This window comes from Acanthochromis polyacanthus, chromosome 2 (assembly GCF_021347895.1).
Source record: "Acanthochromis polyacanthus isolate Apoly-LR-REF ecotype Palm Island chromosome 2, KAUST_Apoly_ChrSc, whole genome shotgun sequence".
Taxonomy (NCBI): Eukaryota; Metazoa; Chordata; class Actinopteri; family Pomacentridae; genus Acanthochromis; species Acanthochromis polyacanthus.
In genome coordinates this window covers 48,601,485-48,615,474 of record NC_067114.1, presented here as the reverse complement: position 1 = coordinate 48,615,474, position 13,990 = coordinate 48,601,485, and the positions used below count along the sequence as shown (strand labels likewise).

Here is a 13,990-nt window from a genome sequence, read left to right as displayed (position 1 = left end):
TGATGAAGTCCATTAAAAAGTGATAAATCTGGACCCACCCCTATGGATCTCTGGAGATATTCCCAGGATGAAGGTAGAACTTTGTATGAAAAGGTAAAATATTGATAGTTTGATGACCAATCAGTCTCAGATCCCGATTGGTCATCAGGGTCAGCAGGCTCCGCCCCTCGCAGGTCACCTACCTGCAGCTCATACAGGTCGCTGCTGTACTTCCCGTACTCCAACATCCCTCCAAACACCAGCAGTCGCGTCCCGTCGCACACGAAACCATAAGCAGCACAACCGGGAGGAACGTCACCACGGACCGCCGGGACGAACCACTGGTTGGTCGCTGGAGGGGGGACAGACAGATGGATGGACAGACAGACACTATATTCACCTTTAGGAAATTAAAGGTATCCAGTAGTTCACACTTTATATTAAAGAAATATCAGGAAAACAGCCTTTGAAATCATGCTGGTACTTTACAATAAAAACTATTTCAGGTGTAACTATAGTGTACCAATAACAACAATAGAAACAACAACCAGCCAACAGAAGAGGAGATTCCAAGTGTAAGAAAGAGAATAACATGTATGTTATTTTTGTCCTGTCAGTTTCTGTTGTTGTCGTTTATCAGTATGTTGTTGTTTAGTGTTTCCCGTTGTGGCAGCGGGGGAGGGGAGGGGGGCGTGACTGTGTGACGTCACAAGTCTTCAGTAAAAACGCGCCATTTCTCTCTGTCTCTGCCGGAGCTTTTATCTACCTGCTAATCCTGCTAGCCCGTTAGCTAAACTAGGCTAATCTAGCCTAGCAGCCTAAAGCAGCACACACTAAGTTCAGAGTAAAGTTACGCTGCTTTAACTCATTACCTAAACTAGGCTAACCTAGCCTAGCAGGCTAAAGCAGCACACACTGAGTTCAGAGTAAAGTTACACTGACTGCTTTAGCTCGTTAGCAGTGTTAGCTTCTACTAAGCTTCTTTTCAGACACGAAAATAAAATTAATAAATACCAGTGTTGTAGACGTGCAGCTCGTCCACGATCCCCTCGTTACCTCCACCGAACACCACCATCAGCTCCTTGATGGCAACAGCCCGGTGTCCGTGCCGGGGCCTCGGAACCGGGCCGTTCCAGTCCAAGACACGTTTCCAGCGAGGCTGCAACTCCGCCGGAGTCGCTGCTTCGGCAGCCATGACGCCCGGCGTCTGTCTGCTCCTCCTGACACTCGGTGGGGGATAAAAATTCAAATTCAGTCGAGAGTCTTTAAGGGGTTTTGGATTAGCATTAGCCTGCGAAGTAGCTCCAGGGGCTAGCTAGCTGGCTAACGGGATAGGAGCTGTCTGTGGGTCTAACTAGCTCCTGACCGACGCCGGGACTGAAATTCAGACTGTTTTTGGGTCTAACTAGCTCCTGACCGACGCCGGGACTGAAATTCAGACTGTTTTTATTAAACCTGGAGGATAAACTCCGTCCTCCGGAGACCCGACCGGTTGCTCAGTCTGACACGGAGCACCAGTGTGTAAGGCGGCAGCAGCAGCCTGCAGCGGACAGTCAGTTGGAAGCCGCCGGTAGCAGCTCAGGCTACCGGACAGAAGCTCCGGAGGCTGCCGTCAGACACGCAGAGCAGCGGGGAGCTAGGTGGCTAATGGCTAACAGCTGCTGCTCGTCCAGAGTTACTAAAATAAATTAATTTAGTCCATTCAGCTTCAAGCAGCCTGCAGTCTGACCCCTCTGTACAACATGAACCATTAAAAGCCTTTAATAAAACAGCCACACCTGGATAACGAAGCACCAACATGTCAAAATATCATCTTTAAAGGATAAGGGTTAAAGAAACTCTTAAATAACTGATTTATTAAAACCAGAAAACATGAACAAACCATGGATTGTAACTGTAAAAACTGATTTATCCATAAATGAAGTATGAGCATGTTTTCACTGATTCTGTTATTTCTAGTTTTAAAACCACATTCAGTGGTTCCAAATAAAACGTGACAGATTTATTATTTCAGCATTTCATAATACAGAACCTTCAGACTGAGTAGGTGTGACGAATAAATAGATGTTTTCTGACAGTTTTCAGTCCAGTTGGTTTGATTGTATAACAGTAAAAGGATCAATAGAGTTTGGTTGTATTGTGTTTCAGGAATGTTTTTTTTCTCCTGCTGGGTTGCAGCTCTGTGGACGTCGCTCTGCATTTTACTGCCCATGATGTGACCAATAAAGCTCTGGATGTTGGTTTTCTGAACTCTGGAAACAGGACACAGCTGCTTCTGAGATCGTTCTCATCTCTGCATCAGAAATGTTCATCTCTGGTCCAGGTGCAGATCAAGTCAGTCGTGTTTGGCAGGAAGATATTCCAGCTCATCGCTCTCCTCCGGTCCTCTGAAGTCAGAACCGGCTGCTCCGTCTGAAACACACCAGCAGAGTGAACAGCTTCAGCTCATATGTGACACAAATCCCAAATACTAACATCAAAAATTGGATGTTAACGCCAAACGGTGATACCAGATGACACTAAGTTGTTTTGTTAATTTATTTTTATACATATCCACGTGTAATGTTAGGTTCTGGTGAATCCCAGATCGTGGCGCTGTTCTACACGTACAGAGATCATCAGACAGCAGCTCTGGAGTCTGGATCCTTCCCTCTTCAGTTTTCTTCTCCAGCAGCCGTTGATTCCTGGGATTCATGTGGACTGAAAAATAATCAGGTTTTAGTTTCACTTCACTCCAACAAATGAACCAGTTTAACGCTCTGAACTCCACCAGCTGCTCTTATTTTGGTGGTTCAACATGAAGGAAGAACTCAGAGATGTCTTCTGAAGAACACAGAAGGATGGAAACCAGGAAAAATAAACACTTCTGACTGTTTATTTCTTAAAATATGTCCAAAATGACTCAAAATGGTCTAAAATGACTTAAGCTGACTTAAGCTGTCCAAGCTGTCATAAAAATTGGTTGAAATCCCAGAAAAAAATGTGTCTGATACGAGCAAACATGGACAAAGAAGTTCATTTAACCCTCTGAACTTTAGGATGGTTCTGGGTCTTTTATTTTTACTCCTGTCTCACTTTTCTTCTCTGATGTTCATTTTAAAGTCCTGCAGCTCTGAGGAACCAGAACATCATGAAGAAGAAGAGAACTCAGAGACGTCTTCTGGCTGTAGGACGATGGAAACCCGTCATCATTCCTTTCTTTAATGATTTTAACAGAAATGTATGAAAACTGGACTCAACACGTTTTATTTATTTTTACATCTGGTAATGGGCGGAGCTCCAGGAGAAACCAAGCAGCTCCTACCATCTCCTCATCCTGTAGATGTTTTTCTGTCTCCATGTTTCAGCCTCGACACAGTTCTGTCTGCTCTCTGTCTTCTTTCAGACATTTTATTTCTCTCTGTTTTGTGTTTTTGTCATGATTTTTTGCTGAGGAGTAACATTTTTATGACTTTACAGAATTTGGTCAGAAGAGTTTATCTTTGGAGAACTTCTAAATGACACAAGTCCAATAAAGCTGTTTGGATTAAACGTAGAACTTTAAGGTCAGATATTCCTGATAGAACCAAACGTCACAGACGATGTGTTCAGGGACCGTCTGAAATGTGAAAATCTGGCCGTTTCTTTCTGTTTTTATCAAATAAAGAAGAAAACCGGCCTTGGAGGATCTCTGGCAGGTTCAGGGTCTGCTGACGTACCTGAGGGCCCCGGACACATGGACTGCAGGGACCCGGCAGGAGAGAACCCTGCTGGGGTTCCTGATGAGGTTCCTCCTGATGAGGTTCCTCCTGAGAGGACGCCGTCGGTGCTGGGCTGTGGGGGGAAGTTGTACTGGTCCTCGGTGGGGACAGATGGGTGGTTCTGGTCTCTGCTGCTGGTCCCGTTGGACTGGGGGCTGAGGTGGTACTGGGAGAAACCTCGACTCTCATCCGTCTCACACGGACCCAGGAAGGACGAGGAGGACAGAGGGGGGAGGGAGGAGGAGGAGTGGAGTGGGTGAGGAGGAGGGAGGGAGCAGAGAGACGAGGAGGACTGGGAGGACTGGGAGGACAGGGAGGACAGGGAGGACAGGGAGGACAGGGAGGACAGGGAGGACGGGTAGCTGTCCTCCAGTGGTCCCAGTGAGGACAGCTGCTGGGACAGAGCTCCTACACTGGAGTCCAGACTGAGAGGAGGTCTGGGGACTGAAGGAGCAGAGGAGGAGGAGGAGGAGCTGGTTCTCCACATGAAGGTCTGGACGTCCTCCAGTCTGTGAAACACCTGAAGACAAAACATCCAGGTGAGGACAGAGTCCACAATGGAGCCCTGAGGGACACCTGAGGACGTGACGGATAGGTACTGATCTCCATGGACCGATCGATCAGCGAGGAGGAGAACGTCCTTTAGTGATCGTCATTAATGAACTCATCTCGTCCTGGATGAACGATTCTCTGCTCTACAGGCTGTTAGTTCGTTAGATTTACTTCATATCGGGTCCAGATGTGGGTCACTGCTCTCACCGATGATCAATAATTAGTATCTTACCAATAAATAGTGTTCATAGCGGTGAGTTCTCACCTTGGTCATGGCTGGTCTCCTCCTCTTGTTCTTGTCCAAACATCTGCAGGCCAAAGCAGCGACCTGCAGGCAGCCGGCCGGCTCACAAGCGCCCCCTGCAGACAGAGCTTCCATTAAAGGGGAACTTCGGCTTTTTCCAACCTGGGGTCTGTTTTCATCTGTAATTTCATACATGTGAGGGATGGAGAAATGAATTTTCGACATAGCTCCAGTATTTAGCCAGGCAGGCAGCTTAGCAGCTCAGCTAGCAGCTCAGCTAGCAGCTCAGCTAGCGAAAAGTATGGGGCAGCTGGACCCCCGCGTCAAAGTCCACCCTAACGTGCTTTTTCCCCACACTGACCGGCTCAGATAGTCTCAATGAGTGTCCCACAACATGCTAGAGATGAGAAGTGAACGAAAACCTCCACATTACCTGGCGATCGCTCTTTGTTGTGGTCTGTATCCAAATCTCAGGACGCTAGAACGCAAATCTCGTTCCAAAATTACGCGATAGCTCGCGACAAAACTGGTGTTTTGTCGCGAGCTATCGCAGATCTCGGACACTCATTGAGACTATCTGAGCCGGTCAGTGTGGGGAAAAAAGCACGTTAGGGTGGACTTTGACGCGGGGGGGCCAGCTGCCCCATACTTTATGCTAGCTGAGCTGCTAGCTGACTGCCTGGCTAAATACTGGAGCTATGTCGAAAATTCATTTCTCCATCACTCATGTATGAAATTACATATGGAAACAGACCCCAGATTGAAAAAAAAACAACTTCCCCTTTAACACCAGGATGAATCCACTGAACCTGCAGCTTCAAACAGCTGATCTCTAAACGCCACCGTCTATCTGGCAGACTCTGGAAGAACATTTCTACATTCTGACGGTCCCTGAAGGTGTTATCTGTAGTCCTGTCAAAAAAATGAACCAAAGTGGAGCTTAAAATCATTAGATTTCATTAAAGTCACTGTTCTCTACATGGCAGCAGAGCCTCTAGAACCAGAACCAGTGGCGGCCCGTGACCAAAATTACCGAGGAAGCCAGTGTGAACAACAAATTAGATTCGGTGTTTTAACTGTTATTTTCATGTAAACAAATCAGCCTACTGTTACAGTACCTTTATTCTACCGACTTCTCATTCATTTCAGTGATAAAAAAAAGAGGTTAAGTGCTCCAGGGGTTGTTCAGGGAGCCGGTAGACCGGTCAAATAGGAGACATGGCCAGCAGAAAAGCCGGTTAAGCTTGGCACTTCCCGTTAGCCACTCGTTTCTGGCATAGTTAGCTTCAGAAAAAGAGCGAGCTTTTCCATTAGCTCCACACTTAGTTAGATTGAGCTTTGGAGTTGGCCTACCGTCCCTTTTGACTTGTAGTTGAACTTCAAAAGGAAGTTTTGTGAAGTCATTTTTTACAAGAAACTCAAGGTCCCTGTCACCATCCGTTCTCTGGCTAGCTTGATGGCTATACTTGCTGTGTGGGCTTGCTGGCGCCTGGTGGGACAGCTGCATTAGTGTGGGTATTGTTCATCACAGTTTGTGATTGGTTGGAAGCCAGATTTGATCTGGCCTCCCTTATGTTTTTTTAATGATGCATCGACCATTAAACGATGAGCCTTGCTTCAATCTGATTGGCTAATACGGGCTGTTTTTTCTCTAAGGGAGGCAAGGCGAAGCTGGCCTCTGAACAGACAGACAGGCAGAGGGCATGACAGACGTAGTGTAATGGACAAAAAGAGCTCGACAAGAGGGGCGCTGTTTTGCTCCTCACAAAGCAGAAATGCCTGATGTAGTGTTTTGACAACAAGGAATGACAAAAATATAAAACATAAAATACATAGTGGTGAAGATTATTTATATTTTTCTTTCTTGCATATTTTTTTGGGGAAGCCAGGCTTCCCTTGGCCTCCGTGAAAAACCGTCACTGACCAGAACCTCCTCCTGGTTCTGGTTCTCCAGCAGGGAAACTTCCAGAAAGCTTCAGGTTGAACTGCAGAGAGTCTGAGAGGAAAACCAGCAGAATAAATGCATGAGGCTGATAACAGCAGCTCTGACCTGCCATCAGCCGCTCATCCAGCTGCTTCCTCCACGCTGCTTCAGATGAGCCACATGGACCGTCCTCCAGCTCCTCCACCAGGTCCTTCTGAGAACCACAACCACAACCTCCATCAGTCAAACGTCACAGGAACGTTTACAGAATGTTTCAGGACACTGATCAGACTGATGACAAACTACAAACATCGATGCTCTGAGTAATCTCATTAATCCTGTATCGACTAATCATTAAAACAAAAGAAGGACGTGTTCTATGTGCTAACACTGATGTTCTAACAGGTACACTGGACATCTGCTAATATATTCACCCTTAGCTACCGGCACGCTGTCAGAGATAAACGGTAGATCTGGTTGGAGGTCATTAACTCCACAGAAGTCTTTGTCATGGTGCCCGTTGCTGCTAAACTCCCACAATGCTCTCTGCTTTAACCTCCTCTGGTCTCTACAGGATTAAACAGGAAGAGGCTCCACCTGGTGGAACAACCAGGAACTACAGCTGATCTGATGACATCAGGACCTTCTGCCTTGTTAGTGTAATTTTAATCAAGTATAATATGAATAAATTAACAATGAATCATGAACTACTTCTGACTGAATGCCCAGTCCAGCTGCTGCTTGCAAAGACAGAGTTGCATGATGGGTAATTTTATGCTGTGTCCACATGGAAATGCATCTGAATATCACCTATTGGTGGTCGGTCACCAGTGGGCCACCAGGAGGTCACATGACAGACTTTCAGTCATTCAGACCTTCAGTCCTCCAGTCCTCCAGTCATTCAGTCCTCCAGTCATTCAGTCCTCCAGTCCTCCATCCTCCAGTCATTCAGTCCTCCAGTCATTCAGTCCTCCAGTCATTCAGTCCTCCAGTCATTCAGTCCTCCAGTCATTCAGTCCTCCAGTCCTCCAGTCCTCCAGTCATTCAGTCCTCCAGTCATTCAGTCCTCCAGTCCCCAGTCCTTCAGTCCTCCAGTCCTCAGTCATTCAGTCCTCCAGTCATTCAGTCCTCCAGTCCTCCAGTCCTCAGTCCTCCAGTCCTCCAGTCATTCAGTCCTCCAGTCATTCAGTCCTCCTCCAGTCATTCAGTCCTCCAGTCATTCAGTCCTCCAGTCATTCAGTCCTCCAGTCCTCCAGTCATTCAGTCCTCCAGTCATTCAGTCCTCCAGCTCCAGTCATTCAGTCCTCCAGTCATTCAGTCCTCCAGTCATCAGTCCTCCAGTCCTCCAGTCATTCAGTCCTCCAGTCATTCAGTCCTCCAGTCATTCAGTCCTCCAGTCATTCAGTCCTCCAGTCCTCCAGTCATTCAGTCCTCCAGTCATTCATCCTCCAGTCATTCAGTCCTCCAGTCCTCCAGTCATTCAGTCCTCCAGTCATTCAGTCCTCCAGTCCTCCAGTCATTCAGTCCCTCCAGTCCTCCAGTCATTCAGTCCTCCAGTCATTCAGTCCTCCAGTCATTCAGTCCTCCAGTCCTTCAGTCCTCCAGTCATTCAGACCTTCAGTCCTCCAGTCCTCCAGTCCTTCAGTCCTCCAGTCCTCCAGTCCTCCAGTCCTTCAGTCCTCCAGTCCTCCAGTCATCAGTCCTCCAGTCATTCAGTCCTCCAGTCATTCAGTCCTCCAGTCCTCCAGTCCTCCAGTCATTCAGTCCTCCAGTCCTTCAGTCCTCCAGTCCTTCAGTCCTCCAGTCCTCCAGTCCTCCAGTCCTTCAGTCCTCCAGTCCTCCAGTCCTTCAGTCCTCCAGTCCTCCAGTCCTCCAGTCATCCAGTCCTTCAGACCTCCAGTCCTTCAGTCCTCCAGTCATTCAGTCCTTCAGATCTTCAGACCTCCAGTCCTTCAGTCCTTCAGACTTTCAGTCCTTCAGACCTCCAGTCCTTCAGTATTTCAGACTTTCAGTCCTTCAGACCTCCAGTCCTTCAGTCTTTCAGACTTTCAGTCCTTCAGACCTCCAGTCCTTCAGTCTTTCAGACTTTCAGTCCTTCAGACCTCCAGTCCTTCAGTCTTTCAGACTTTCAGTCATTCAGACCTCCAGTCATTCAGACCTTCAGTTCTTCAGACCTCCAGTCATCCAGTCCTTCAGTCCTTCAGTCATTCGGTCCTTCAGTCATTCAGTCCTTCAGACCTTCAGTTCTTCAGACCTCCAGTCATCCAGACCTCCAGTCCTTCAGTCCTTCAGTCCTTCAGTCATCCAGTCCTTCAGTCATCCAGTCCTTCAGTCCTTCAGTCATTCGGTCCTTCAGTCATTCAGTCATTCAGTCCTTAAGACCTTCAGTCCGGTAGAAATGTCGGAGCAATACAGCGGCTCAAACTTTCTCTTTAATGACGAAAACATTTAGCGAAAAGTATTTCTGAAAGCATTTGAAGTGGGAATCCGTCCTGGTTTTAGTTCTGCGACGGCTACTTTAGAAGTTTAGTGAAGGTTTTGCGATGCGTCTGACCTCTGCTCCCTGCACCTCATTAGCATAAAGCAGAAGTCAAGTCCACTTTATGTTAATGACCTGCAGGTAACTCCAGGCCAACGTGCTGCAATGTAGCTCAAAATGCAACCAGAATGCAATGCTGGGTGTTCCACAGACATTGCTGGATCCTGTGGACACAAACCTTTAGTTTTTAGATGCTAAGCTAACAGAGAGAAAGGAACTTATGCAGCAGAGAGAACCCTGAACTTCAGATCAGGACTACCATCAGAAAACACCGAACCCCCACAACATGGAAGCTGATCAGCTGCTGGTTCTGAGTGGACCAGACCAGATCACAAGACTCCTCAGGTAGTGACTGGGATGTGAGCAGGTGTGTGTTCTGACCAGGTATCTCTCTCCGGACCTCATGTCTTTGTGCAGCGCTCGGCGTCCGGTCAGCACCTCCAGCAGCACCTGGAACACACAGAACGATCTGTTTGAAGTCTCACAGCGTTTAATGCTCTCCGTGTTTTAATGTTCAGACTGTCATGTGTGTCTTAAATCAGCAGCAGACTACATTTCCCATCATGCAGTGCCTCACCACTCCAAAGCTGTAGACGTCCACCGCTGTCCCCAGCTGTCCGTTCCTCACGTATTCATCCGGTAGATAAGCCAGCGTTCCTCTCACCGTCGCCGTTTTACCGAGGGATTTTGTCTGAGCCCCGTCTGATCCCCGGGCGACCCGAAGAGCTCCGAGACACAAACTGAGCCAGACCAAAATCAGAAAGCTTCGCTGCCAGGTGACGGTCAAGCAGGATGTTGGAGCTGCAGAAACAACAGGAAGTGAATGGAATGAACAGGAAGGTTTACAGCAGGACTGACAAACACTTTTCTATCACCAGATGTAGATGTAATCATGACAAAAACATAACTGTGTGTCTTTGTTCTGTGACGACAGGAATATATTTAGTGAACTTCAGTAAGAGGACAAAAAAAGCAGAAAATGTATCTGAAAGAAAACTGGAGTGAAGATTTGGAGCTCAGTACAAAAATGCTGACATGTGTGGTGACATTATGCGAGGTGACATCATGCACGGTGACATCATGCACGGTGACATCATGCACGGTGACATCATGCACGGTGACATCATGCGTGGTAAAATCATGCGTGACGACATCATGCGTGGTAAAATCATGCGTGGTAAAATCATGCATGGTGACATCCGTGTGACAAAATCATGTACGATGACATCATGTACAATGACATCATACGTGACAGCATCATGTGTGATGGCATCATGCCGTGGTGATATCATGTGTGGTGACATCTTGCACGGTGACATCATGCGTGGTGATATCATGCGTGGTGATATCATGCGTGGTGATATCATGCGTGGTGACATCATGTGTGGTGACATCATGCGTGGTGATATCATGTGTGGTGACATCATGCGTGGTGACATCATGCGTGGTGATATCATGTGTGGTGACATCATGCGTGGTGACATCATGCGTGGTGATATCATGCGTGGTGACATCATGTGTGGTGACATCTTGCACGGTGACATCATGCGTGACGCCATCATGCGTGGTAAAATCATGCGTGGTGACGACATCATGTACGATGACATGTACAATGACATCATACGTGACAGCATCATGTGTGGTGACATCATGTACAATGACATGTGTGGTGACATCATGTGTGGTGAAATCATGTGTGGTGATATCATGTGTGGTGACACTGACCTCTTGACGTCTCCGTGGATCAGTGGTGTTTGTCCTCTAGGGGGGAAGTGAAGGAACTGCAGAGCTGCTGAGGCTCCATGAACGATGTTCATCCTCTGAGACCATGACAGGAACTCAGAATCCTGCAACACAAACACACACATGTATAAATACACACTCCTTCAATACAGACATTTTAAATCATATTTCTACACACATGTTCAGTATGTAACAGCAGTCCTGCCCTATGTAATAACTGAAATATCACGTCAATCTAAACTGTATCCCTCAGAGAAATCAGATTACTTCTAACAGAGTATTTTTTCTGATCAATAATCAGAAACTAATCTTTTGTGAAGTCCATATTTAAAGTCCAGACTCCAAAGTGATCCAGCTGTGATTCCAGTCAGTCTACCTGATGAACACGGTTCTAAAAGGAGCTGAGAACAGCAGAACGTTCTCAGTCCTGGACCTATGGACTGGGTCTATCTATGTCTGCATCATGGATCCACATGGAGAAGAACTGAACAGAGGAAAAGAAACATCTGACTGAGAGACTCGACAAAGATGGAAAAAGATCCAGGAAGATTAGTGAGCAACTGAAAACCAGAGAAGCAGAGAGTCAGCAGGAATCAGGAGGTCTAGAAGGAGTCATAGTTCCACTAATCAGGAGGTCGAGAAGGAGTCATAGTTCCACTAATCAGGAGGTCTGGAAGGAGTCATAGTTCCACTAATCAGGAGGTCTAGAAGGAGTCATTAGTTCCACTAATCAGGAGGTCTAGAAGGAGTCATAGTTCCACTAATCAGGAGGTCTAGAAGGAGTCATAGTTCCACTAATCAGGAGGTCTAGAAGGAGTCATAGTTCCACTAATCAGGAGGTCGAGAAGGAGTCATAGTTCCACTAATCAGGAGGTCTGGAAGGAGTCATAGTTCCACTAATCAGGAGGTCTAGAAGGAGTCATAGTTCCCACTAATCAGGAGGTCTAGAAGGAGTCATAGTTCCAACTAATCAGGAAGGTCTAGAAGGAGTCATAGTTCCACTAATCAGGAGGTCTAGAAGGAGTCATAGTTCCACTAATCAGGAGGTCTAGAAGGATCATAGTTCCACTAATCAGGAGGTCTAGAAGGAGTCATAGTTCACTAATCAGAAAGTCTAGAAGGAGTCATAGTTCCACTAATCAGGAGGTCTAGAAGGGAGTCATAGTTCCACTAATCAGAAAGTCTAGAAGGAGTCATAGTTCCACTAATCAGAGCTCCTAAAATGAGCTCCACACACAGTGAACTACTTTCTCCATCAGCTGTAAAAACAGACATCAGCTGCTTCAGACTTGGTTCAGGGGTTCTCCATGGAAACCAGAGTTAGTGTGAAGCTCAGACAGTGTGGAGAACCTTCAGAACATCAACCTCTATGGACGGAGGACCAGAACTAAACCTAGTTGCTGCTCAGAACTAAACTTCCAGATGTAGAACACGAGAAGAAGCCTGATGGATGTTGGAGAACATGCTTTGTCAGATGAAGATCAATGAGTTGGGCTCAGATGGAGTCCAGATGTTTGGTGAGAACCTGACCAGGACTACCACAGTGGATGCATGGTCCTGACAGTGAAGCACGGAGGTGAGAGTGTGATAATCTGGGGCTGCATGAGCTCAGAAGGTGTTGAAGACATTTCTAGATGATGCTGCACATGGCTGCACTCACTGCTGAAGACACACATATGTAAATTGTGGTGTGTTTGTGTTACATTGTGTAGTCGGTCCTCCAGTGAATTGGTTCTCCATGTAGCTGTAGATCAGACACATCGATCCTCCTCCTTCACTGAAACCCAACAGATCCACGATGTTTGGATGTCTGAACCTGAGCAGGACACACACACACACACACACACACACACACACATACTGTGTTAGGGTTGTGTTGTTGGCTCACACTGTGTTGTTATTAAAAACCTCAGTTGTCGTACTTCGACAGTTTCTCCACCTCTGTCTGGAAGCTCTTCATCAGCACCGTCCAGTCCAGCTCACCGTCCTGCCAAAAACAGCAACACTGACCAATCCTTCTGTCAGCGACCAATCAGTAAAGACTCAACCTGCCGGTCTGTGATTGGCTCACCTGTTTCAGCCTTCCTTAACAGCGCAGACGGTGTTGACAGCGATGCTCGTACACGGCGCCGAACCCCCCCTCCCCCACTTGCAGAGAGGCGGAAACCCCTCTGTCCCAGCATGCAGCCTCTTCATATGACCAGCACATCACTGCACCACTGGGGGGGGCTAAGAGATGACATCATCATCATCATCATCATCATTATTCTACGTGCAAGGGAGGCAGTCATCTACTTTAATGAATATCGATGACTGTGTGTGTGTGTGTGTTACCTTTGTGTGTGTGTGTGTGTGTGTGTGTGTGTGTGTGTGTGTGTGTGTGTGTGTGTTACCTGTATGTTACTGTGTGGTTCATCTTTTTAGGTGAGTGAGGAGGCGGGCGGGGAGGAGGGGGGAGAGAAGGGGCAGGGGGAGGAGAAAGGGGGGGAGGAGGAGGAGGAGGAGGATTCAGACTGGAGACCCCTGCAGACAGAGAAAGTCAGAGGTCATCAGTAAGGATCACAACTGTAAACCTCACAGGCAGATGATCGACTGACCCCGTTGATAATGGGCACCGTATTATCACGGTGGAGGGTTAGGGTGTCTCTGTGATCCTGGTGTTGTCCAGCGGGCATCAGCCTCGTCGCGGTCTCCCAACGTAACTGGGCCAGGGGAGAGACCAGACTATAACAGCGATTCAGAAGACCTCATTGAAAGCACAACCCTAACCCTAACCTCACCAGGGTTAGGGATACCGGGACTTCCCCTGGAGCCCAGGCCTTGTGTGTGTGTGTGTGTGTGTGTGTGTGTGTGTGTGGTGGTGTGTGTGGTGTGGGGGGTGGGGGGGGGGGGGTTCACGTCTACGCTGTGGGGGATGCTGGGGTTACTGGGGACGTTCTGGACGCTGGGGTCACTGGGGACGTTCTGGACACTGGGGACGCTGGGGACACTGGGGACGTTCTGGACGCTGGGGACGCTGGGGACGTTCTGGACGCTGGGGACGCTGGGGACGTTCTGGACGCTGGGGTCACTGGGGTCACTAAGGATGCTTTGGACACTGGGCACGCTGGGGACACTGGGGACGGTCTGGATGCTGGGCTCACTGGGGATGCTCTGGACGCTGGGGACACTGGGGATGCTGGGGACACTGGGGATGCTGGGGTCACTGGGGTCGCTCTGGACGCTGGGGACAATGGGGACACTGGGGACACTGGGGATCCTGAGGATGG

At 47.9% G+C, this 13,990-nt stretch overlaps 2 protein-coding genes across 2 annotated transcripts in view; both read right to left on the bottom strand.

The window, feature by feature from the left end:
• LOC127532973 (host cell factor 1-like) overlaps window positions 1–1,375 on the bottom strand; it is a 35,029-nt gene extending 33,654 nt beyond the window's left edge. The window contains 2 exon segments of the mRNA XM_051944913.1: window positions 183–331; window positions 994–1,375. Of these exon segments, the coding sequence (XP_051800873.1) occupies window positions 183–331; window positions 994–1,174 (330 nt within the window). The 5' untranslated portion in view covers window positions 1,175–1,375.
• A 443-nt stretch (window positions 1,376–1,818) lies between these two features.
• On the bottom strand, window positions 1,819–12,767 carry LOC110966539 (interleukin-1 receptor-associated kinase 1). The gene is given in 12 exon segments (XM_051941092.1): window positions 1,819–2,391; window positions 2,590–2,679; window positions 3,678–4,239; window positions 4,537–4,694; window positions 6,566–6,653; window positions 9,360–9,428; window positions 9,556–9,684; window positions 9,686–9,779; window positions 10,704–10,825; window positions 12,425–12,451; window positions 12,453–12,537; window positions 12,644–12,767. Coding segments are annotated over 12 exon segments (1,539 nt in total). The 5' UTR covers window positions 12,682–12,767; the 3' UTR covers window positions 1,819–2,314.
• Between the last annotated feature and the right edge of the window lie 1,223 nt (window positions 12,768–13,990).